At 42.6% G+C, this 27,732-nt stretch overlaps 1 protein-coding gene across 3 annotated transcripts in view; it reads right to left on the bottom strand.

Annotated features, from left to right (window-relative positions):
- The window catches only part of LOC140198006 (Krueppel-like factor 12), a 304,097-nt gene that overhangs the window by 16,284 nt on the left and 260,081 nt on the right, over nucleotides 1-27,732 (bottom strand). For all 3 annotated transcript variants that reach the window (XM_072258789.1, XM_072258791.1, XM_072258790.1), the window contains one exon: nucleotides 9,874-10,031. In XM_072258789.1, the coding sequence (XP_072114890.1) occupies nucleotides 9,874-10,031 (158 nt within the window). The remainder of the gene's footprint in view (nucleotides 1-9,873; nucleotides 10,032-27,732) is intronic.

The raw sequence follows: 27,732 nt of genomic DNA, 5'->3' as shown, positions 1-27,732 counted from the left end.
GGGAGGTGCAAAGTGACCTGGGTGTCATTATACACCAGTCATTGAAAGTGGGCATGCAGGTACAGCAGGCGGTGAAAAAGGCGAATGGTATGCTGGCATTTATAGCGAGAGGATTTGAGTACAGGAGCAGGGAGGTACTACTGCAGTTGTACAAGGCCTTGGTGAGACCGCACCTGGAGTATTGTGTGCAGTTTTGGTCCCCTAATCTGAGGAAAGACATCCTTGCCATAGAGGGAGTACAGAGAAGGTTCACCAGATTGATTCCTGGGATGGCAGGACTTTCATATGAAGAAAGAATGGATGAACTGGGTTTGTACTCGTTGGAATTTAGAAGATTGAGGGGGGATCTGATTGAAACGTATAAGATCCTAAAGGGATTGGACAGGCTAGATGCAGGAAGATTGTTCCCGATGTTGGGGAAGTCCAGAACGAGGGGTCACAGTTTGAGGATAGAGGGGAAGCCTTTTAGGACTGAGATTAGGAAAAACTTCTTCACACAGAGAGTGGTGAATCTGTGGAATTCTCTGCCACAGGAAACAGTTGAGGCCAGTTCATTGGCTATATTTAAGAGGGAGTTAGATATGGCCCTTGTGGCTACGGGGGTCAGGGGGTATGGAGGGAAGGCTGGGGCGGGGTTCTGAGTTGGATGATCAGCCATGATCATAATAAATGGCGGTGCAGGCTCGAAGGGCCGAATGGCCTACTCCTGCACCTATTTTCTATGTTTCTATGTTTCTAAAAGTTGGAAGGATGACCACAAGAGAGATGGTAAGTGTTAAGATGACAAAGGTATGTAATAAAATGTTTTTAACATTAAGATTGGCTGGAGATCATTGGCAAGCATGAGGGTGATAAATATAATCTGTGTATGCACCTGAATTAAAATGAAATGTAAGTAGTCCAGAGAATCTTGTTTGATTAAGTTATCTTAAATGTTGAACAAGGGGTTTGAAACTGCTCAGTTTTCACAATCGGGCTGCACTCACAAAATGTTTGATATTTAGACTGTTTCTTCAGCCTCAGCTTATGTTAAGGTGAGCAGTAGAGAGGTAATTTACAATGCCAGGCTGCTACAGTCTGTGATAAAGCAATAGCACCATCTTCTGTTCCTTTATTATCAATTCTGGCATTTAACTGATAATGCAAAAACATTTCTTAAACTTCAAAAATAACACTGAGCAGGTCAAGCAACATTTGAGCAGAGGGTTTCAGACAGAGCAAAGTGTTAAATTGTACACCAGAGGCAAAAGTCAAAAGGGCCAAGAACGCAGGGCTGAAGGTGCCGTATTTAAATGTGCGTAGCATTCGGAATAAGATGGACAAACTCGTGGCACAATTAAGAGATTGGTTGTTATGACACATCACCGAGTCCTGTCTGAAAGAAGGCCATAGCTGGGAGCTTAACATTAAAGGATATATTTTGTATCAGAAGAACAAGCGGAAGGCATAGGCGGTGCTGTGGCGCTATTGGTAGGAGATGGAATTACATCTTTATAAAGAGGTGACATAGTGTCAGAAAATGTTGAACCTTTGTGGGTGGAGTTAAAAAACTACAAGGATTAAAAAAAAACATTATGGGAATCTTATATATGCCTCCAAACAAAAGCTAAGATGCGGGGTTGAAATTGCCAAGAGAGCTGGAAAAGGTATGTAAATAAGAGTAATATCACAGTTGCATATCACTTATGCAAGGGGACTGGAAAAATCAGGTAGGTGTCAGATCGCTAGAGAGGGGGTTGAATGCTTATGAGATGGCTTGTTAGAGAACCTTGTGCTTGAATCTATTCAGGGAAAGGCTATCTTAGATTGGGTATTGTGTAATAATCCAGATTTTATTAGGGAGCTTAATGTAAAGGAACCCTTAGGAGACAGTGATCATAATATGATTGAATGCATACTGCAATTTGAGAGAGAGAAGCATAAGTCACATGTATAAATATCGCAATGGAATAAAGGGAATTACAGAGGCATGAGAGAGGAGCTTGCCCAGGTGGATTGGAGAATGATACTGGTTTGAGTGAAAGCAGAGCACAGTTGGCTGAAGTTTCTAGGAATAGTTCACAAGGCGCAGGATAGATATGTACCACAGAAGAAGTTGTTCTCAAATGCCAGGGTGGGCAACCATGGCTGTCAAGGGAAGTTAAGGTCTGCAAAAATGCCATGGAAAGGGCATACAAGGCAGCATAAGTGAGTGGGAAGGTGGATGATTGGGAAACTTTTAAAATCCAACAAAAGGCAACAAAAGAAAAAGCTATAAGGGAAAAGATGAAATACCAGGGCAAACTAGCCAATGATATAATGTAAGATACAAAAAGTTTTTTCAGTTATATAAAGAGTAACAGGGAGGCGAGAGTTGATATTGGACCACTGGAAAATAATGCCGGTGAGGTAGTAATGGGGAGACAAAGAAATAGCAAATGACCTTAATGACTGGACCAGATGGACTACATCCCAGATTCCTGAGAGAGGTTGCTGAAGAGATTAACAGATGCATTGGCCACAGTCTTTCAAAAATCACTTGATCCTGGCATGGTTCCAGGGGATTAGAAGATTGCAAATGACACTGCAATCTTTAAGAAGGGAGGAAGGCAAAAGAAAGAAAATTATAGGCCAGTTAGCCTAACCTCAGTGGTTGGGAAAGTGTTGGAGTCTATTATTAAGGATGAGGTTTTGGGGTACTTGGAGACTAATGATAAAATAAGTCAGCATGGTTCCTGTAAAGGGAAATCTTGTCTGACAAATTTGTTAGAGTTCTTTGTGAAGTAACAAGCAGGGTGGACAAGGGAGAGGGAGTGGATGTCAGTTACTTGGATTTTCAGAAGGTATTTGATAAAGTGCCATGCATGAGGCTGGTTAACAAGATAAAATCCTATGGCGTTACAGGAAAGATATTGGCATGGATAGAGGAATGGTTGGCAGGCAGGAGGCAGCAAATGGGAATAAACGGGGCCTTTTCTGGCTAGCTGCCAGCGTTCCTCAGGGGTCAGTATTGGGACCACATTGTTTGTCAATGATTTGGATAATGGAATTGATGGCTTTGTGGCAAGGTTTGCAGATGATCTTGGCGATTGTAAGGATGACTTACAGTGGACTGAAAAGCTTGAGCATGTAGATATTAAGAAAGAGGATGTGCAGGAGCTTTTGGAAAGCATCAAGTTGGATAAGTGACCGGGACCGGATGAGATGTACCCCAGGCTACTATGGAAGGCGAGGGAGGAGATTGCTGATCCTCTGGCAATGATCTTTGCATCATCAATGGGGACGGGAGAGGGTCCGGAGGATTGGAGGGTTGCGGATGTTGTTCCATTATTCAAGAAAGGGAATAGCAATAGCCCAGCAAATTATAGACCAGTGAGTCTTACTTCAGTGGTTGGTAAATTGATGGAGAAGATCCTGAGAGGCAGGATTTATGAACATTTGGAGAGGCATAATATGATTACAAATAGTGAGCATAGCTTTGTGAAAGGCAGGTCATGTCTTACGAGCCTGATTGAATATTTTAAGGGTGTGACTGAACACATTGATGAAGGTAGAGCAGTAGCTGTAGCAGTATGGATTTCAGCAAAGCATTTGACAAGGTACCCATGCAAGACTTATTGAGAAAGTAAGAAGGCTTAGGATCCAAGGTGAAATTGCTTTGTGGATCCAGAACTGGTTTGCCCACAAAAGGCAAAGAGTAGCTGTAGACGGGTCATATTCTGCATGGAGTCGATCACCAGTGGGGTGCCTCAGGGATCTGTTCTGGGACCCTTACTCTTTGTGATTCTTATAAATGACCTGGATGAGGAAGTGGAGGGATGGGTTAGTAAACTTACTGATGACACAAAGTAATTACGAGGAATTCTGCAGATGCTGGAAATTCAAGCGACACACATCAAAGTTGCTGGTGAACGCAGCACGCCAGGCAGCATCTCTAGGAAGACGTTTCGGGCAGAGACCCTTCGTCAGGACTAACTGAAGGAAGAGCTAGTAAGAGATTTGAAAGTGGGAGGGGGAGGGGGAGATCCAAAATGATAGGAGAAGACAGGAGGGGGAGAGATGGAGCCAAGAGCTGGACAGGTGATTGGCAAAAGGGATATGAGAGGATCATGGGACAGGAGGCCCAGGGAAAAGGAAAAGGAGGAGGGGGGAATTAGATTTTCCAGACCTAATCAATTCCCCTCTATCACCACTCTGCTCCGTCTAGCGGAATTAGTCCTTACTCTTAATAATTTCTCCTTTGGCTCCTCCTACTTCCTCCAAACTAAAGGTGTAGCTATGGGCACCCGTATGGGTCCTAGCTATGCCTGTCTTTTTGTTGGCTTTGTGGAACAATCTATGTTCCGTACCTATTCTGGTATCCGTCCCCCACTTTTCCTTCGCTACATCGACGACTGCATTGGCGCTGCTTCCTGCACGCATGCTGAGCTCGTTGACTTCATTAACTTTGCCTCCAACTTTCACCCTGCCCTCAAGTTTACCTGGTCCATTTCCGACACCACCCTCCCCTTTCTAGATCTTTCTGTCTCTAGCTCTGGAGACAGCTTATCTACTGATGTTTACTATAAGCCTACTGACTCCCACAGCTATCTGGACTACTCCTCTTCTCACCCTGTCTCTTGCAAAAATGCCATCCCCTTCTCGCAATTCGTCCATCTCCGCCGCATCTGCTCTCAGGATGAGGCTTTTCATTCCAGGACGAGGGAGATGTCCTCCTTTTTTAAAGAAAGGGGCTTCCCTTCCTCCACTATCAACTCTGCTCTCAAACGCATCTCCCCCATTTCACGCACATCTGTTCTCACTCCATCCTCCCTCCACCCCACTAGGAATAGGGTTCCCCTGGTCCTCACCTACCACCCCACCAGCCTCCGGGTCCAACATATTATTCTCCGTAACTTCCGCCACCTCCAATGGGATCCCACCGCTAAGTATATCTTTCCCTCCCCCGGCCCCCCCTCCGCTTTCCACAGGGATCGCTCCCTACGCAACTCCCTTGTCCATTCGTCTCCCCCATCCCTCCCCACTGATCTCCCTCCTGGCACTTATCCTTGTAAGCGGAACAAGTACTACACATGCCCTTACACTTCCTCCCTTACCACCATTCAGGGCCCCAGACAGTCGTTCCAGGTGAGGCATCCACATCCCATTCTCATTCTGATATGTCTATCCACGGCCTCCTCTACTGTAAAGATGAAGCCACACTCAGCTTGGAGGAACAACATATTCCATCTGGGTAGCCTCCAACCCAATGGCATGAACAGTGACTTCTCTAACTTCCGCTAATGCCCCACCTCCCCCTCGTACCCCATCCGTTATTTATTTATATACACACATTCTTTCTCTCTCTCTCCATTTTCTCCCTCTCTCCCTCTGACTATACCCCTTGCCCGTCCTCTGGGTTTTTCCCCCCTCCCCCTTTTCATTCTTACTGGGCCTCCTGTCCCATGATCCTCTCATATCCCTTTTGCCAATCAACTGTCCAGCTCTTGGCTCCATCCCTTCCCCTCCTGTCTTCTCCTATCATTTTGGATCTCCCCCTCTCCCTCCCACTTTCAAATCTCTTACTAGCTCTTCCTTCAGTTAGTCCTGATGAAGGGTCTTGGCCTGAAATGTCTTCCTAGAGATGCTGCCTGGCCTGCTGCGTTCACCAGCAACTTTGATGATGACACAAAGGTTGGGGGTGTTGTGGATAGTGTGGAGGGCTGTCAGAGGTTACAGTGGGACATTGATAGGATGCAAAAATGGGCTGAGAAGTGGCAGATGGAGTTCAACCCAAATAAGTGTGAGGTGGTTCATTTTGGTAAGTCAAATATGATGACAGAATATAGTATTAATGGTATGATTCTTGGCAGTGTGGAGGATCAGAGGGAGAGGAGAGGAGATTTACAAGGATGTTGCCTGGATTGGGGAGCATGCCTTATGACAATAGGTTGAGTGAACTCTGCCTTTTTTTCTTGGATAGACGGAGGATGAGAGGTGACCTGATAGAGGTGGTAAAGAAGGCAAATGCAATTTTGGCATTTATTTCAAGGGGAAAAGAATATAAAAGCAAGGAGATATTGCTAAGTCTTTATCAGACACTAGTTAGGGCACACTTGGAGTATTGTCAACAGCTTTGGGCCCCATATCTCAGAAAGGCTGTGTTGTCATTGGACAGAGTCCAGAGGAAGCTCATGAGGACGATTCCGGGAATGAAGGGGTTAATATGTGAGGAGCGTTTGGCAGCTTTGGGCCTGTACTCACTGGAATTTAGAAGAACGTGTGGCGATCTCATTGAAACCTACCGAATGTTGAAAGGACTAGATAGGTTGGATGTGGAAAGTATGTTTCCTGAGGCGGGTGTATCCAGAACTAAAATTGAGGGGTGACCTTTCAGAACGGAGGTAAGGAGGATTTTTTTTTTAGCCAGAAAGTGGTGAATCTGTAGTATGCTGTGCCACAGACTGCAGTGGAGACCAAGCCCATAGGTATATTTAAAACAGAAGTTGATAGTTTCCTGATCGGTCTAGGCTTCAAAGGATATGGTGAGATGGCAGATGTAAAAGGTTGAGTGGGATCTGGGATAAGCCATGATGGAATGGCGGAGCAGACTCGATGGGCTGTAGGGCCTAATTCTGCTCCAATGTCTCATGGTCTTTTGGACAATTAGTATTCTGTCAGAACAGGATGCTCAAGTCAGAAAAGTTAACTCTTTCTCTCTCCATAAATGCTGCCTGACGTGCTAAGTATTTTTCTGTTCATGTATACCGAGCAGTAATACCAGATCTGGTGATATGCACACGGATGAAAATCTTGGAGTCGTTTTCAGTTTTGTGCAGTTGGATATTTAGGCTCCAGTCATTCCTTCTTGTAAGGTTCAAGCATTTTTCACCCTGATTTTCCTACCTAAACCCACTTACAAACTGAATGCACAACCTGTCACGGGCCAAAGCTTTACTATGCTTTCTTTTCAAAACAATTTGTCTTGCTGTATTTTAAGGTGAGAATTCGGTAAAGGTTAATTCAACTGCAAATGGGGTAATCTCAAAATATAAAGATTTAAAAATACAGAATAACCTGATTAAAAGTGACTGAGAGTCACTTGCACACTATTATCCTGGAGTTTAGATTTGCATGGCAGCAGGCCTGGTAAAATCAAAAATTCAAAAAGTGAAAAAGGCAAATGGTATGCTGGCATTCATAGCAAGAGGATTCAAGTACAGAAGCAGGGAGGTACTACTGCAGTTGTACAGGGCCTTGGTGAGACCACACCTGGAGTATTGTGTGCAGTTTTGGTCCCCTAATCTGAGGAAAGACATTTTTGCCGTAGAGGGAGTACAAAGAAGGTTCACCAGATTGATTCCTGGGATGGCAGGACTTTCATATGATGAAAGACTGGATCGACTAGGTTTATACTTGCTGGAATTTAGAAGATTGAGGGGGGGATCTTATTGAAATGTATAAAATCCTAAAAGGATTGGATAGGTTAGATGCAGGAAGATTGTTCCGGAGGTTGGGGAAGTCCAGAACGAGGAGTCACAGTTTAAGGATAAAGGGAAAACCTTTTAGTACCGAGATGAGGAAAAACTTCTTCACACAGAGAGTGGTGATTCTGTGGAATTCTCTGCCACAGGAAACAGTTGAGGCCAGTTCATTGGCTGTATTTAAGAGGAAGTTAGATATGGCCCTTGTGGCTAAAGGGATCAGGGGGGTATGGATAGAAGGCAGGTACAGGGTTCTGAGTTGGATGATCAACCATGATCCTACTGAATGGCCTACTCCTGCACCTATTTTCTATGATCTTATGTTTCAAAATACACTGTTGTGGCATCAAATATTAATTGTTGACATCTGCTTGGAAGATCACAATTGTCATTAGTAGACCAATGGTGATTAATTCACTCTGAGGCATGAGCTACTACGGTCAGTGTCTACTTCCAGTGTGAAGCTTTTAAAACTGCAAAAAAACATAGAACTAATTGTTCCTCTGAGTTTTCACTTTGTGCCTAAAATTGCACTAGACAAGAAAATGGATCAGAGATTTCTGGCCTCTCTTCTAGAATGGAGAAAATGTTGTAGAGAATGAGGACAGTGTGGGCATCTGCCAGGACCACAAAAAAAATTTCGCTCTGCTGAATGATTCCACTACTATTGAGACTGACTCATCAGTTGCTGTGTCAGGATTCTATTTTCAGTTTTCAAAAAAACTCCATTTGCTTATATCCTCTAAACCATACCTCCAGGATCACACGGCTCTGAGGTCATATAGTACTATTTACTATGCAACTTCTGCCAATCCAGACCTGTTCCCATGTTTACTTGTGGTGTTTTCGCTGTCCATCGTGCCTTCTCTTTGCTCATCCCCTCCACGAGGCCCAGTTCCTGATTGCCTCCAATTTTTTTTTAGTTTTCATGGGTAACATTGATATTTAACCTCCACTGATGTCACCTCTTCCTTTAATGGCCACCAAAATAACTCCCACTCTTTAAAATGTCTGATCTGAGACCATTTGATGAATCAATAACAACCATCTCTTTTATGCTTCAATTCTTTGTCTCTCACCTCTACCTCCAATACTTGAGTCAAGAGGACTAGGCCAGATCTACAAATGACAGACACTGTGCTTGACCTATTATCTTTCTTGACCTCTACATCCTTCGTTTGGCCAATAACTCTTGCTAAAATAGTAGCACGTAACATGATTAGTTCAGCTCAACATTAGTTTTCACTTTCTGTTGATCAGTGTCCAAAAAGTCAAGTTAAATCCACTGTGATTCAATGTTATAAAACAATAAAACATGAAAACTTCTAGGGGGAGGGGTAAATACTTCTTATGGGCACTATATTTAAGACACGTTAGATTTTGCAATAGCAGGGGAACTAAGGGCTATGGAGAAAAGGCAGGGAGTTGAGGCTGACTCCCAGGCCAGATCACCGTGACCTGATCGAACGGCAGAGCAGGCCCGACTGGTCAAGTGACCTACTCCTGCTCCTGATTTTTGCGTTCTTCCAATGCATGCTGGCCAATTATTAATATACCAATATCATGATAAACATATAGGCATTATTGTTAAAACCTTCTATGGTTCTATCCCACCCAAACAATAGTGGCCACTTTTCAGAAGTACTTTGGCTGGAGAACATTCTGGCATTTCCTAAGATTGTGAGAGGTGCTATATCATGGAAGAAAATTGCTTCCTTCCTGCCTGTCTTCTAAACATTTGTTTTTTTCTAGCAGCCGATAGTAACGATGTTATGTTAATTATGATCATGCTCAATCCAGTAGAAACCCCACAGAGCAGTACAGCACAGGAACGATGACACCAAACTAATTAAACTTGTAATTATAAACCTAACTAAATTAGTCCCTTCTGCCTACACAAGTCCATATCCCTCTGCTCTCTCCATATCTATCAGTCTCTTAAATGCTTCTATCATATTTGTCTCCACTACCCATGGCAATGCATTCCAGGCCACCAATCTTTGCATTTAAAAACAAAACCATCCCACACATTTCTTTTGCACTCATCTCTTCTCACCTTAAATACAAGTCCTTGATTACGTGCATTTTTACCTTGGGGGCGCGGGGGGAGATTCTGACTGTCTATCTATGCCTCTCATAACCTTATAAACTTCAATCAGGTCTTCCATCACCCTTTGTCACTCCAGGTAAAACAACCCAAGTTTTCCTCATAATAGCACATGCACTCTATCTAGGCACCATTCTGATAAGCTCCTTCTGCACCCTTTCCAACATCTCCACATCATTCCCATCTTGCAATGGGGTGACGACTTTCTAACAAACCTTTTGGTCATCTAACCTAATCCTTTGACCTGTGATTTGTTGCTCTCTCTCCACCTTCGTCCCATTTATAGCATTTTAATATTGAAGGCACACCATAGTAGCCTCCTACCTGTATGTGTCCTCCTATGTGCTTTCAAGTGAGAGCTTTTTGTGTAGACTTTATTGCAGCCCTCAAAGTCACATCTGTGAATGCGCCGTTTCTTCGATTCAGGGGACTCCGATCTTCGCTGGCGTCTTGTGCTCTCAATACTGAAAGGAGAGTCTGCACTGTAAAGAAAGAACACAATGACCAGAGAATGAATACACCAGAACTGAGGGGTTATGGTTTGATTATTACACGTGAATGGAATGAGATAGCACCAACGTGCGGAGGAATAGTTCAAACTTAAAGCAGACAGATATGATTTCCAGCTAATGTTCCCTGTAACACTGGAAGTCATGAGAGAAATTGGACTTTCATAGCCTGTTCTAAATGTGTGTGCATCAGGTTCCAGTGCTCGTCACCCACACTGGATTCAATACAACTGAATGTGTAAAGTATGTACTTCAGTGAGGTGTTTAGTTTTTGGGAAGCAAAGGAAAATTTCTCCCATATTTAGGAATTAGTGCTAGATGTACATTTTTCCAAATCTTTTAGAAATTAATTAATGGTAAGATAATATAATACACTGGATTCCAGTTAATTGGGCAGCCATTTATTTGGGACAACTTTTAAGGAACAAAAACTAATCGAGAAAATAGCTGGGATTCCCTTTACTTAGGACACCGTGCCGCTTAATTGGGGCAGGAGATTGCTGCCGCACAGTTCCTAACTAACATCAGGCACATACACTTGTGTGGCTGTTAGATACTACACCATGCTTAGAGTGAACAGTTTTAAATAGTGTCAGCTGTGTGTGCTTGTATTCAAGAAGCAGTGATTTCTGTCACTGGTAGTTGGTGACAAATAAGCAGTAAGACAATGCAGAACTGTTTTGCTCACTGCAGTTTCAAGCATTCAGGCTTGCAGATGCCAGAAATGGCTGGGAATGAAAATGAAATGATTTCGCTACTTCAAGTTAGGTATTACAAAGAATTTGAAGGTATCAACAATCATCTTGAATGTTACGATGAAAATGAAGACCTGGAGGATGCAATTATTGATAGCATTGTGTGAATGCAGTTCATTATCTACATGAGGTGTCTGCTGATTTTGTATGTTTACTATCAATTAAAAGAACACCTACACTGGATGAATTCTTCTGTCGATAACTATTCAGAACTAATACACAAATTTACAGTACTGTAGTAGCATTGGTGGTATTCTAATTTGTTCTGTATTTCATTTAAATAAATAACTTGTTAAATGCTAGTTTGTCTTTTTTATACCTTTTTAACCATTGCTATGAAACTTCAGCTAATTGGGGCAGCTGTTTAACTGGGCCAAAATGTACTAGTCCCGATGTGTCTCAATTAACCATATTCTGTTTTTACCTCTGTGTCTTCCCTTTCTCTTTAAAATTCATCTGCACCACAGGTGAGTTTAAATGGGAGTGCTGGCTGCCTGCCTGTGTGCTGGGTAATTCCCAATGACATTTCCGACCTGTTTCAGTTACTGGTATTGGTTTACATGTGTTAAGATACAGTGAAAAGCTTGTTTATGAAGATCAAATCATTAAACAGTGCATTGAGGTAGAACAAGGTATAATCAATAACAATGCATAATAAAGTGTAAAAGCTACAGTGACACTGCAGTACAGGTAAACAATAAAGTGCAAGATCATAATCATGAGCTCGAGTCCATTTTATTGTGCAAGAGGTCTGCTTAAAGGCCTGAGAAAAATGGGACAGAAATTGTCCTCGAGTCTGGTGGTATGTGCTTTTGGGAGAGCGGAGAGATTGCCTGGGCAGGGTAGGTTATTGATTATGCTGGCTACTTTATAGAGGAAACAAGCAGTATAGACAGAAGAAAACATACTTTTAGTTAAACCAACGCTTTTCAAAAAATTAATTAAAGACAAGATCATTTAATATCATGATTTTACCTCAATGCCTTTGTGCTCTTTATAAAATGGGTTCATCTGCACCACTGCTGAATTGAAATGGGGGCACTGTTTGTCTGACTGTTTAGTCCCTGACTGCCTTTGTGGTGAGTAATTCCCCTTGTCACTTCCAACACCCTCTCGTTCACCCAATTTCACTGAGCAAATCACTATCCTCCTACTTCAACCCAAAATACCAGTCACCATATCCGAAAGGACTTCTTGTATCTGCAGATTTTCTCATGTTTATGAATCACCATATCTTTCTCATGTGACTTCTTCATTGGCAATCTCAATACCTCCCAATGATTCCAACTGGGAAGAACACGGTAGCCACTCAGAAATATAACCTGAATTATCGGTGGTCAGCAGCCAGGAAACGGTGCTACTAAAGACTTTGGAGAGAACAGGAACAACCACTGTGCCATGAGCACAGCATCAAGTACTACACATTCTTTGTAGGTTTCTTGGGATTGCATTGGGGCTGCTAAAGGTGAGCAGCTCAGTGGAAGTGCAGGTAAATCTGCTGCTGCTTCACACCTCCAGCAGTCTGGATTCACTCCTGCTGACACCCGCTGCTGTCTATGTGGAGTTCGCATGTTTTGTTGTGATCGTGTATGTTTCTCCCAGGTACTCTGGTTTCCTCCAACATCCCTGGTTGTTAGGTGAATGGGTCACTGTGAAGGATAGGCATGTGGGAAGAAAGAGGGGCTGTGAGTACACAAGAGAGAACAGGTACTTGGACGAATCGGATTGTTGGGAATTTTCTGAGCACTGACATAGACCCAATGGACCAAGTGGATTCTTTTTGTCCTGGTGAAATGTGAATTTTGCTACAGGTACTATGTTATTATTGGATTGTCAAATTTAGGATTCTACAGTTTTGACTCAGTCTGAAGCTATTGCTGACTTGCTAGAGTTTGGTGTTATAATATTATGTCTACTCAAGGTCTAAAGTCATCGCCCATGTCTCCCAGCAATAGTTTGAAAGATGTGAATCACTGGTCATCGATCATCTGATTGGCTCTCGCATCTCTGAGTTGTCTTTCACACCACACACCCTGGCAGCATTCCAGACCACTGTTGTTACTGCAGCCTTGCTGAATCATAAAACCTCACAAAGGAAGGCATGGAAAGAAAAGCAAGATCGGCCATAGAGTTTCGCCATAGTGCTTAACAAAATACAGAAACTCTGCCGCTGACTCAGTGTCCTCAGAGCTAACTCAGACAACTAACTCTATATACTGTTTGTGCAACGCACACACAAAAGCAACACAGATTTTTCAACAGCATAGCCAGTGTTCATTTGTAAACAAAATTACTGAAGCCCAGCTAGATCAGAATGGATGCTCTCAGTAAGAACAAAAACGAAGTCTATTCCAAATCTATTTTATTGTCTGAAACACTGATGTAATCAGAATTGGGTGAATTCTGTTCTGATTGAGCCCAGTCAATGCACCAAAATGGCAACTCAGATTTTCCAAAGGAATTCAACCAATTGCAGGGAAGCTTCTGAATCCCTTGTAACTTCAGGAAGCTCAGCATGGAATTGTGGCACTCCCTATTTACCACTGCAGTAAAATGAGGAAAGCTGTAGATACAGAAAATGAATGCAAGACTTTGAAGAATTTTGGAAAATGCATTCATTTTCTCCGAGAAAGCCAAAACAAACTGGAAATGAGGTAAACAAAGCTAGAAGAAGATGGTGCCAGCGAACAACGCTCCCAAGGGCGACATCCTCGAGACATGTCACGGAGCAATTTCCTTCATTTCTTTTATGTTTCCTTTTTATTTCAGATGTGGTCCTGCTGGAGCCTGTTATCTACATTCTGGCGGTGTGTTTTCAAGTTGATTGGGTGATCTGGCACTCTGCTGTCTCTGAGACGGTTCCATGCGGCTGCGAGCAAAGGGTGCATCGTGGAGGTCAGAAAGCCTGGCGGCGGGGCATGACCCCATAACCGATCCCATCTTTCACTAATTAAAGCTCAAAGTGAGACTGGGATCATCAAGGTGAGCGAGTGATCAGTGATGTTTATAGCCTCTTGCTCACTGCTTGCTGCTAGAGGAAGGTGTCTGCGTGTGACGGTCTCTCTCTCTCTCTCTCCCTCCCGTCATTCGCTGCTCCCCTGATGCTGGTGGAGGATAGAGCAAGGTTCAGTCACAGCAGTTTATGGATCTGAGTCACATTATGATGTGTACTGGTTTCTGGTCACTCCTTTTTTTTGTTAATAGTTCCGACGCTTTTGAAATGGGGGTGGCCTGCAGGTAATAAACACTGAACGGAACTGAAATGTATGCCTTTTGATTTTGTGCTTTATATTCTGTGTTTTCTCGCTTGTTTTTTTTGTTGTTGTTTGCGAGACTTTTTTTTACGTGAGGTGAAGTGGTCGATATTTTTCCTCTCATTCAGGGTTCTATTGTTCTTTTTTTGCTTTGTAGTTGTCTGTGGGGAAGACAAATCTCAGAATTTTTTACTGCATGCATACTTTGATAATAAATGTACTTTGAACCCTTGAAACGTGGTCTACAGTGCTGCATCAACACAGTGATCCAACTTGCTGACAACATCCAATTTGCTCCACTGCTGTTCAAATATGGTGTATACTGACTAATATAATAATGCAGATTACCCTCAGACCTTTAATGGCCGGGGGGATCTACTATATTTTGTTTTGAAAGATAGTTTCCAATGAAACACAAGATAACTCAACCATCACTCATTTTGGTTGTAGAGGGATGTTACCGCGAAGCAGATTTGTGGATTTGGTGAGCAGAAAACACTGATTGCAAGTTAAGCACATGAACTCTTTAGTTACAAGACAAATAACAAAACACTCAAACAAACACTTCAAGTCAAACAAGTAGTTATCTAAGCTCCTAGTTACAAGACCACGACACTAAACATTCAATGACCCTTCAGCCTAAACTCAGTTACAGATTCTTATCCAAGTGCCCAAAGTGGCAGGACAAAACAGACACGCGTTGGCAAATACTTGACTAAACTGTGCGCATGGGCCTTCTGCGCCACAGCATACTCCCCCTGCCCTCCCGCTGTTTATCTTTTCCGCCATCCCTCCCGCTAGCTTCCATTCAGCTGATGTTACAGGTTTGAATCTAGCATATGGTTACCATGTGATTTTTTTCTGTTCTCAGGTCGCCGTGGACAAAGTAGGCGAGGGTGCTACTTGGAAAATTTTGACTGGGTATTCCTTAGGTTACGTCTATGATCCCAATGCTACCATGGTGATGTCATTTCCTGAGGAACAGAGCCTTTGGGAACTGAAGGGATAACATTGCTGTGTTGCACTCAGTAGATAACGTGGCCTCAATGCCAGAGGTCTAATCGGTGAAGCCAATGTGCTGAGATTATCCTATGATCTTCTCTCCAAACTGAAAGACTGTCCCTACCAACCACTGACCCAATTCCCATTCCCACTTGCTGCCCACCTCACTGATCCCACACCCCCACCAGTGGCAACCTAGTCCCTAGTCCTCTGCTAGCCTCCTGCTTGTCACCACAGCCTCCTATCAGCTTCCCACCCTCCCTAACACACCACCAACCTCCCTTCACCACAAACATACTCTTCCCCTCTTCTCCCGATACCTACCTCTTCCTCTTCCACTCCTTTCCATCCCAACCTCTTCTTCCCACTCTCATTTTGCCCCCTCCTTCCCTCAGCTCCTCCCCTCCTGCCCCCACCATCCTTCTCCCCCTCCTTCTACTCACCACTACCCCTCCCTCTCTGCCTGGCTGATTGTTAGGAGAATATTTTCTATAGAATGGAGGCTGACGTTACACCCACTTCCTGCAGTACCTGGAAAACCTGAAGCACCCATGACTTCAACAGGTCACTTGCTTAGATCATGATTCCCATTGGTCAAACCAGATGCCCAGCAATTTTTTTTTATATTATGAGGACACTCAGTCCTCGTTTATTGTCATTTAGAAATGCATACATGTTCTTCCAGAGTGATATCACAAAAAAAACAGGACAAACCAAAGACTAACACTGACAAGACCACATAATTATAACATATAGTTACAGCAGTGCAAAGCAATACCATAATTTGATAAAGAGCAGACCATGGGCCTGACAAAAAAAAAGTCTCAAAGTTCCGATCGACTCCCGATAGTCCCCGATAGCAGGTGGCAGAAGGAAGAAACTCTCCCTGCCATAAACCTCCAGGTGCCGACAACTGAAGCACCTGACCACAGCCGACTCTGAGTCCATCCGAAAACTTCGAGCCTCCGACCAGCCCTTCGACCCCGTCCCGGCTACCGAGCAACAGGCAAAGCCGAGGACTCGGAGCCTTCCCCTCCGGAGATTCTGGATCACACAGTAGCAGCGGCAGCGAAAAAGGCATTTCATAAGTTTCTCCAGTTGTTCCTCCGTTCTCTCACGTCTGTCTCCATCAAATGAGGATTGTGCACGGCACCCTGCTTGACAGATTACAGATATCATTCACCGGAGTGGCCGCGCAAGCTGCGTCGCGCCGCCATCTTCTCCTCCTCCCTGTGCGTTTACCCAGTATGTTTAAAAAAAACATAAAACAGTGTAGCACCGGACTAGATTCTACACCCATATGTTGTGCCAAACTAATTAAATGCCCAATTAAACTAGTCCCTTCTGCCTACTCAATGTCCATATCCCTCTGTTTGGTGCACATTCCAAGAGCCTTTTTAAATATCTCTATCACATTCGTTGACACTACACTGCAGTGCATTCCGAACTGCACCTACCAAACCGCATAAAAAAACTTGCCTTGCACATCTCCTTTTAACCTGCCCTCCTCACCTTAAATGCATGGCCTCTATTACTAGACATTTTGACCCTGGAAAAATGATACCAGCTGTCTATCTATGCTGCTCAACCTTTTAAACTTCTATCAAAGTTCAAAGTAAATTTTAATATCAAAGTACATAAATGTCACCATATACAGCCCTGAGATTCATTATTTTGTGGACATACTCAATATATCTATAGAATAATAACTATAACAGAGTTAATGAAAGACTACCTAACTAGGGCATTCAACCAGAGTGCAGAAGACAACAAACTCTGCAAATTGAAAAAGAAATAATAATAATAAATGATCAATAAATATTGAGAACGTTAGGATGAAGAGTCCTTGGAAGTGAGTCCATTGGTTGTGGGCTCATTTCAATGATGGGGCAAATGAAGTTGAGTGAAGTTATCCCCTTTGGTTCACAAGCCTGATGTTTGAGGGGTAATAACTGTTGCTGAAGCTGGTGGTGTGAGTCCTGAGGCTCTTGTACCTTCTTCCTGTTGGCAGCAGCGAGAAGAGAGCATCTCCTGGGAGGTGGGGGTCCCTGATGATGGACGCTGCTTTCCTGTGACACCATTTCATGTAGATGTGCTCAGTGGTTTGGAGGGCTTTAACAGTGATGGACTGGGCCACATCTACTAATTTTTGTATAATTTTCCATTCAAAGGGATTGGTGTTTCCATACCAGGCTCTGATGCAGCCAGACAATATACACTCCACTACATATCTATAGAGTTTGTTGAGTTCTCTCCTCGGCCTCAACTGTCCAGAGGAGACAATCCAAGCTTGCCCATCCTCTCCTTCTAATGATGCCCTCTAATCTAGGCAGGGTCCATGTCAACCACTGCTACACCCTCTCCACAGCCTCCACATCCTTCCTATAATGATGTGACCAGAACTGAGCGTAACAGCTCAGATGCAGCCTAAACATTGTTTTGTGAAGCTGTAACTTAGCTTCCTGAGTCTTGCTGATAAAATCAAGCATGTCATACACCTTCTTTACCACCCTGTCAGCCTGTGCAGCCATTTTCAGGGAGCTGTGGGCTTTTTATTCAATTCTGTTGTCTAGCATGAAAAGCCCCTCAGTCGGGCAACTAGTCAGTTCATTGCCTCCTAGAATGTCAAATAGAGGAAGAGGGTATTAGCAGCTTCATAGAATCAATCAGATCATCAAACCTCCTGTAATATGTTAGCGGGAATGGTAGCTGCAAAAGCTCTATTCCCCGGTTTCCATTTCTGTCATGCCTGCCTTCCCACTTATAAATAAGTCAAGGCATCCTGGGAGAAGGACTCCTCACCAATATTTCCAGAGCAGGTGACTCGAAACTAGTAATAACACACATTATTGTTTTCCTGGTGTGTCTTAGTCATTCAATGAACTACTCAGTATTTTCTCCACACTGCAAGAGATTCTGACTTGGACACAAACAATTAGATAGAGCCATTCAGTGAATGAATGCTCTTTTTTATAAATCAAAACTCCCCAAACTCTGTTTATTCTGACTCTAACTTCCAGATTTGCCAACCATCCTAGAACATTTTCTGGAATACTTAAACTCCAAGTATATATATTTTTTTTATTTTTGGCAATTCTTAATCATTAGGAAACAACTGGAAATGTTTGATGTTGTGAAGTGATACAGCATATAAGCAGGCCGTTTGGCTCACCAAGCCATTAAGCACTTCACAGCATTAATCCCATTCTAATCAATACCCTCTAGATTCTATCATCATTTACACACTGAGGGCAATTTACAAAACCCTTTCTTATAATATGAGACTTTATAAGACAGTTGTCAGACTGCATTTGGAGTACTGTCAGCAGTCCTGGGCCCCTTATCTAAGGAAGGATGTGCTGGCATTGGAGAGAGTCCAGAAGAGGTACACAAGAATGAGCCCAGGAATGAAAGGGTTAATATGCGAGGAGTGTACTCACTAGAGCTTAGAAAAAAGGGGGGGGGGGGGGGGAAATCTCATTGAATATTGAAAGGCCTAGACAGAATAAATGTGGAGAGGGTGGTTCCTATAATGAAAGAATCTAGAACCAGAGGGCACAGCCTCAGAATAGAGGGACATCCCTTCAGAACAGAGATGAGGAGGAACTTCTTTAGACAGATAGTGAATCTATGGAACTCATTGCCACAGAGGTAGTGAAGACCAAATCACTGGGTATAGATAAGGTGGAGGCTGATAGGTTCTTGATTAGTAAGGGTGTAAAGGTTACGAGGAGAAGGCAGAAGAGTGGGGTTGAGAGGGTTGATGCAAAGACAAAGCAAATCTGACAGGCTGATTGGCCTAATTCTCCCCGTGTCTTGTGCTGTTATGGATGTGAGAGGAATCTGGAGCACATAGAGGGAAGCTCCCCACAGAGAATGTACAAACTGCACACAGACTCCACTGGCCATCAGGATTGAACCTGGATTGCCAGAGATGAGGATCAGAATCAGATTTAATATTACCAGCATATGCCATGAAATTTGTGAGCTTTTGAGCAGCAGTACAATGCAATACATAATAATAGAAAACATGAATTTCAGCAGGTAAATATATGAGGAAGATGCAAAGAATATCATGGACGAAATGAATATCTAACGAGGATGTTGTGAACAGAGCAAACACAAAAAGAGAAATAATGTATGAGATCATGAAAAGGCAACCTAACTTCATTGGACATGATTAGGAAAGAGGAGTTAGAATGCACGGTAATTATGGGAAAGATTGAAGGGAAGAAAGCAAGAGGAAGGCAAAGACAAATGATGATGGAGACAGCAGCCAGAGAACTGGAAATGAATACCAATGAATTGATCCACTTGACCTGAAACAGGAGTGTGTGGGCCATGACAGTCAAAGCTCAAACTGGGCACGGCACCTGATGATGATGATGATGATATATGTATGTTAAATAGTTAATTAAACAAGTAGAGCAAAAATAGAAATAAAAAAGTAGTGAGGTAGTGTTCATGGGTTCAATATCCATTCAGAAATTAGATGGCAGAGGGGAAGAAGCTGTTTTTGAATCGTTGAGTATCTGCTTTCTGGCTCCTGTACCTTCTTCCTGATGGTAGCAATAAGCACAGGGTATAACCTGGATGATGGTGTCCTTAATGATGGACACAGCCTTTTTGAGGGATTGTTCCTTGAAGAACCCTCTGCAGCTTATTAGATTCTGTGCAGTGCCCCCCTCCCCATACCAGCTGGTGACACAGCCAGTTAAAACACTGTCCGTTGTACATCTGTAGAAATTTGCAAATGTCTTTGGTGACATACCAAATCTCCTCAAACTCCTAATGAATTATAACTGCTGTCTTGCCTTCTTTACAGCTGCATTGATTATGTTGGGTCCAGAATAGATCCTTAGAGATATTGACACCCAGGAACTTGGAATTGCTCACTCTCTCCCTTTCTCATCCCTCTATGAGGATTGGAGTATGTTCCCTCGTCTTACCCTTCCTGAAGTCCACAATCAGTTCTTCATTTTTACTGACACAGGTTGTTGCTGTGACACCACTCAACTAGCTGATATGTCTCGCTCCTGTACGCCCTCTTGTCACCATCTGAAATTCTGCCAACAATGCTTGTATGAACAGCAAATTTATAGATAGCATTTGAGCTGTACCTAGCCACACAGTCATGGGTATAGAGAGGGTAAAGCAGTGGGCTAAGCACACAACCCTGAGGTGTGCCAGTGTTGATCATCAGCGAGGTGGAGATGTTATTACCAATCTGCACAGATTGTGGTCTTCTGGTTAGGAAGCTGAGGATCCAGTTTCAGAGGGAGGTACAGAGGCCCAGGTTCTGGAACTATTTGATGAGAACAGTAGGAATGATGGTGTTAAATGCTGAGCTATAGTCAATAAACAGCATTCTGACATTGGTATTTGTATCGTCTAGGTGATCCAAAGCTGCGTGAATAGCCAATAAGATCACAACTACCGTAGATCTACTGTGGCAATAGGCAAATTACAGTGGGTCCAGGTCTTTGCTCAGACAGGAATTAATTTTAGCCATAACCAGCCTCTCAAAGCACTTCATTACTATAGATGTGAGTGCTACTGGGCAATAGTCATTAAGGCAGCTCACACTTTTGAAGCAAGTGGGAACTTCCAACTGTAGCAATGAGAGATATGAGGCAACAAACTTATTATGCCATTAAACAGGAATGTTTAATACATTCAACCCTTTTCATTCCCCTCTGCACCTCTCAATTATCACTGTCGTTTCCCACAATGCCTGTCACCAACAATTATTCCCACTTATGCTACTGCATAGCTGTCTCTTTGCCACCCCATCCACCCAAAATCCCAAAACTGTCTTTGGCTAGTCATGGTTCTTCACCTGCATGTATGTTGATGCAATAGACTTTCCATTGACCATCTCCTCCCGGAGGGGGTGGCTCTGATTGGCCAAAGGAACTGGCTAGTTTAGAGACTTTCAAAGAGACTTGCCAGGCAAGTTTCTCCACACAGAGAGTAGCAGGTGCCTGGAAGATGGTGAAGCAGATAGACAACGGAAATATTTAAAAGGCAATTAAAGAGGCACATGAACAGGCAGGGGATGGAGGGATATAGGCTATGTGAAGGCAGGTGGAATGAGACTGGTCTCATGGTCTGCAGAGACATGGTAGGCCAAAGGCCTTATTCTCACACTGTACTGTTCTACTGTACTGCAGATTTTTAAATGTTTTTCATAGTTCCTTTTATTCTTAATGTTTAAAAATATACTGTACATTTATATTTTAAAATAAGGACACTTAATACATTTTTATTAATCTTTGAAGGTTGGGTATATTAAAGCTGATGAAGGTGGGCTGAGATTTTCTCTAAAACATCCCCTCCCAAAATGCCTTGGGAAGCTGTGTGGTCATTGATGAATGGCCGAGCTCTTGACTCTAGGCTGCTGCTATAGAAACCATAGGGTAGGTGCAGACATTTCAGAGGCTCAGCCCTTTACGTGGTCACTCGACCCAGGATCTGCACTCAGCAGTCACTGCTTTTATTTCCCAGCAATGCCGAGAGAGGGTGAGATATTTAAGGGGACCCCGAGTGGGAAGAACTTCTCTCAGAGGATGGTGTGAGTGTCGAGCAAGCTCCCAGTGGAAGTGGTGGATGCAGGTTCAATTGCAACATTTAAAACATGTTTGGATAGGTAAGTGAATGAGAGGGGTATGGAGGGCTATGGTCTGAGTGTGGGTAGATGATGACTAGGCAGTAAAACAGGTTGGAACAGACTAGATGGGCCAAAAGGCCTGTTTCTGCGCTGCATTGCTCTATGACTCGAGGAGTGAGGACTAACTAGTAGCATTGTACTCTGACTACAGAAACTCTTCATCAAAATAGTCCCAGGAGATTGGTCACGTCTCCTTCGGTAATTAATTGGGGACTCAGTTTAATCTCCAATCTGTGACACCGTATCCCTGACAGTCCACCACTCCCACAGTACTGCACTAGCATTTCAGTTCAGCTTAAAGTTAGAACAAGTTTTAAAAAAATCCTTTGTAGATAGCTTTGCTACATCTTTTTTCCTTCTTGCTTGATGTATGGTAGCAGAAACCATTACATCATTGAACCACACAAATTACTTCTACTGGTTGCCACAAGTGCCTCAGTGGCTAGTGTGTAACATTTGCTATTTCACTGGCTGTGGGCAGCCTTGGGCAATCCTATAAAGGTCATGAGAAAAGGCACTAATGCAAACACGAGGAAACCTGCAGATGCTGGAATTTCAAGCAATACACGTAAAAATTGCTGGTGAACGCAGCAGGCCAGGCAGCATCTGTAGGAAGAGGTACAGTTGATGCTTCAGACGGAGACCCTTTGTTAGGACTAACTGAAAGAAGAGATTAGAAAGTGGGAGGGGGAGGGGGAGATCCGAAATGATAGGAGAGGACAGGAGGGGGGGGATGGAGCCAAGAGCTGGACAGATGATTGGCAAAAGGGATATGAGAGGATCATGGGACAGGAGGCCCGGGGAGAAATAAAGGGGGGGGGGGAGCCCAGAGGATGGGCAAGGAGTATAGTGAGAGGGACAGAGGGAGAAAAAGGAGAGAGAAAAATTTAATAATAAATAAATAAATAAATAACGGATGGCAATACGTTTTTCTATTGTGTACCGACCCCTAGCTGTCATTTTAGATGTTTCTATTGCACTTCCACTTACAACCACGAGATGGTGCAAGGAGAATTCACAACTTGGAAATGTGAGTCCTAAAATACTTTATACATGAAAGTCTTGCATTTATGTAACACCTGATGGGTCTTTTACAGACATTCCACGGGGCTTTAACAGCTAATTATGTGCTCAAAGGTTCCCTATGAATGACCTGACTTGCACAATTCAGAATTTATGCAAATTATCCCTTAACATTTTTCAAAAATGTAATGTAATCTTTTGAGGTATTTATAAACAACTAGAAACAGTAGTGCATGAGGATGAATATTTGATGAAATGCAAGAATAATAGTAAGTAATTAGACTGATACAATATGGTCTTTATAGAAAATGGACATCACTTCTTACAGAGAAATCAGCTTATAGAAGGTTCTCAAGAAAGGAACTCTTACAAAATCTGAGAACTGTCTGTACTCATCGTTGTAATGGAGGAACTAGAGCAGTTTGTTTTCTGCAGAGCACACTACCATAACTGCAATGTGATAGACCCCCAGTCATTTAAAGACAGCCCAGGACAAATCCTCTGCTCTTCAATATAACGTCTCACCTAGAAAGTTGCACTTCTGCAGGGCAGCATTCCCTCAGTGCTGCAGAGTGAGACTGAACACATATCTTTCTGACTCCAAGGAAGGAGCTCAAACCTCTCTAGCCAGAGTTTAAGATGAATTTCATCCATAAATGATGGGTTAGAAAACTTTGCAGTCAAAAGCACTCTGCTATTGCAGGCACCCTGTGCAATACTACCATTACTTCTTATAGCGTGCGTGAATGTGCATCCATTACTGTATAATATTATAACAATTCTTGCACTACTATCTTATCAGTGTGAACTTGGAAATCTTGTAATCTTGTACATCTTTGATTTATAAATCTTATTTTAAGGTAACTTTTTAAAATTCTTTCTTACTTCTCTTCTAATATTTGTATATCTGTGCACTTTAATGCTACTGGGACACTGTAATTTCCTCAGCGATCAATAACTTATCTATTTATCTATTTCTCTGACACAGATGTTCCAAACCTTTTTTATGCCGTGGGTCAATACCAGTGAACAAGAGGCCTGTGGACACTAGGCTGGGAACCCATGCTCTAACATGTCAAACTGATCAAACCCTTCCAATTAAATGGCAGTGGATTACCAAGCATATGTTTACCCACAAAACAGTCCAATAGTAATTCCTAAATGTCCTTCCCTTTCTATTCAACTCAGGTCCATTCACTTTCTGGAGGATGTTCATGTAATCTAGAGAGACACTCTGCGCCGTGTAAAGTCAGAGTGCCAAGCATACGAAAATAATATCAAGCTGGATCTGACTGTAAGCTCCACTCCACAAGCTGTCCATGTCAGTAACTTTTCACCCACTGGCTTGTGAGATATTCATCCATCTTCACTTTAAAAACATTCCAGGAGCATTTGAAGCAGTTTTAATCAAAAATTGACAATAGAAAATAAATCACCTTGAATGGGTGACAACTATTCTTAAATAGTGACCCTAGTTCTGAAATCTCTCCCAAGAGGAAATATCTTCTCTACATCCATCCTGTCAAGACCCATCAATGTTCCAAGTTTCAAACAAGGACACCTCTCTGTTCTAAGCAGGCACAAGTCTAGCCTATACAACATTTCTCCTTATGAAAATGTGCCTACTTCAGGTTTTAGTGTGGAAAACTTTCTGAACTACTTGTAATGTTTTAACACCCTTACTTAACTTAGTAGACCATACTGCACTGAATACCAGGTGTGCTGTCGGTAATGCTGTATGTAGAACAGTATAGCACAAGACCATTCAGCCCACTAAATCTGTGCTATGATGCCATATTAAATTAAACCCATCTGCCTGCACATAATCCATATGCCTCCATTCCCTGCATTTCCTGTGACAGTTTTAAATTGTCAGGCACGTTCCTGCTGTGCAGCTCCATATTTTTAGAATAAAAGCACTTTGTTACTTACAAGCACAAGAAAGTTTGCAGATGCTGGAACTACAAAGAATTTGAAGGTATCTACAATCGTCATGAATGCTACAATGAAAATGAAGATTTGAAGGATGCAATTACTGATAGCATTGTACGAAGGCAGTCCATTATCTACACGAGGTGCCCGCACTGATTTTGTTTGTAGTCATTTAGATGAAAGCGGCAGCACATGATGAATTCCTCTGTCATTAACTATCAAGAATTAATAGTTTTGTAGTACTATAGTAGTATTGCTAGTGTTCTCATTTGTTGTGTATTTCATTTCAATACATAATTTGTTACTCAGTTAAATGATAGGTTGTCTTTTTTATACATGTTAAACTATTTCCATGAAACTTCAGCTAACTGGGGCAGCTGCATACTTGAGCCAAAATGTACAGGTCCTGATGTGTCCCAATTAACTGGAATCCACTGTATTTCTTATTGCAATTTATAGCTTTTTAAAATCAAGTATTGCATTGTACTGCTGCCGCAAAACAACAAATTTCATGACAAAAGCCAGTGACATTAAACCTGGGCTGATATTTTGGCTCAAGATAGTGTCTCCGGAAATGTCACTTTTGCCTCCACAGATGCTGATTGACCAGCTGAGTTCTTCCAGCAGCTTGTTTTTGTTGTTTTAATTTTCTACGCTCACTTTCTATAAGGCCTACACCTTCTATGGAAACATCGACAAAAACTCTCACAGTCTGTTTCGATATATCTGGCTCTCTTTATCTCACGGTCTAATTTTTCCCTCATTATTCTTTTACATCATTCATTGCCATTTCTTGTATTCTGTCCAATCTTCTGACGTGTCACCCATCACTCAGGAAGAAAACAAGCATTCCCACGCTCATTAAGATGTTAGCATTCGATCTAAGTAGTGATCCCTGTTTGAACCACGGACTCTGATTTTGAAGTTCTGATTATAGTGATTCAAAACTTTTGACAATGCAAGGAACACATTTTAAACTTACAATTACTGAAAAAAATAATTACTTAAAAGGTAAAGGTAGAGGATTCACCTTTGCAAATTTCTGTCTTCTCCAAAAACACTGGTGGTGTTTACAACAATCTGTTCCTGTTAAGCAACCATCTAACAAGCAACACCTCACTGCCTCTCTGGTTTCAGCTTTCTATTCTTAAAATTAATTATTTTTATTTTGGGATACAGCACGGTGACAGGCTTTTTTGGCCCAATAACTCGCCACTCAGTTACACCCATGTGACTAATTAAAAGACTACTTAAAAACATCTTTGGAACGTGGTAGGAAACCAGAGCACCTGGAGAAAACTCACCCAGTCACGGGGAGAATGTACAAACTCCTTACAGACAGTAGCAGAATTAAACCTGGTCGCTGGCACTGTAATAGTGTTCTGCTAACTGCTACACAACTGTTCCATCCTGTTCATATGTTAATATATTATTAATAGTCATATAAATGTGTGAAGATCCCTGCGGCACCTGATGACACTGTGATGTCTGTTACAGAGGCCGATGTTAGACTGTCTTTAAAGAGAGTGAACCCTCGCAAGGTAGCAGGTCCCGATGAAGTACCTGGTATGGCTCTGAAAACCTGTGCCAACCAACTAACGGGAGTATTCAAGGACATTTTCAACTTCTCACTACTACGGGCAGAAGTTCCCACTTGCTTTAAAAAGGCAACAATTATACCAGTGCCAAAGAAGAATAATGTGGGCTGCCTTAATGACTATCACCCAGTAGCACTCACATCAACAGTAATGAAATGCTTTGAGAGGTTGGTTATGACTAGACTGCACTCCTGCCTCAGCAAGGACCTGGACCCATTACAATTTGCCTATCACTACAATAGGTCAATGGCAGACGCGATCTCCATTGCTTTTCACATGGCTTTAGACCACTTCGATAACACAAACACCTACGTCAGGATGCTGTTCATCTGCATTTAATACCATAATTCCCACAATCCTAATTGAGAAGTTGCAGAACCTGGGCCTCTGTACCTCCATCTATAATTGGATCCTCGACTTCCTAACCTGAAAACCACAGTCTGTGCGGATTGGTGCTAACATATCCCCTTCGCTGATGATCAACAATGATGCACCTCAGGGGTGTGTGCTTAGCCCACTGCTCTACTCTCTGTATACACACAACTGTGTGGCTAGGCATAGCGCAAACACCGTCTACAAATTTGCTGACGATACAACCATTGTTGGTAGAATCTCAGGTGGTGATGAGAGGGTGTACAGGAATGAGATATGCAACTAGTGGAGTGGTGCCGCAGCAACAACCTGGCACTCAACGTCAGTAAGACAAAAGAGCTGATTGTGGACTTCCAGAAGGGTAAGATGAAGGAGCACATACCAATCCTCATAGAGAGATCAGAAGTGGAGAGAGTGAGCAGTTTCAAGTTCCTGCGTGTCAAGATCTGAGGACCTAACCTGGTCCCAACATATTGATGTAGTCATAAAGAAGGCAAGACATGCCTTTATTAGGAGCTTGAAGCGATTTGGCATGTCAACAAACACGCTAAAAAACTTCTATAGTTGTACCGTGGAGAGCATTCTGACAGTCTGCATCACTGTCTGGTATGGAGGGGCTACTGCACAGCACCGAAAGTAGCTGCAGAAGGTTGTAAATCTAGTCAGCTCCATCTTGGGTACTAGCCTACAAAGTACCCAGGACATCTTTAGGAAGCAGTGTCTCAGAAAGGCAGTGTCCATTATTAAGGACCTCCACCACCCAGGGTATGCCCTTTTCTCACTGTTACCATCAGGTAGAAAATACAGAAGCCTGAAGGCACACACTCAGCGATTCGGGAACAGCTTCCTCCCCTCTGCCATCCGATTTCTAAATGGACTTCGAAGCTTTGGACACTACCTCACTTTTTTTAAATATACAGTATTTCTGCTCTTGCACATTTTTTAATAATCTATTCAATATACATAATTGATTTACTTGTTTATTTATTATTACATTTTATTTTATTTATTATTTTTTTTTCTCTCTGCTAGATTATGTATTGCATTGAACTGCCGCTGCTAAGTTAA

This window comes from Mobula birostris, chromosome 5 (genome assembly GCF_030028105.1).
Source record: "Mobula birostris isolate sMobBir1 chromosome 5, sMobBir1.hap1, whole genome shotgun sequence".
NCBI classification, from domain to species: Eukaryota; Metazoa; Chordata; class Chondrichthyes; order Myliobatiformes; family Myliobatidae; genus Mobula; species Mobula birostris.
Note: the sequence above shows the minus strand (reverse complement) of the source record. Positions and strands in the feature narration are given on the sequence as shown.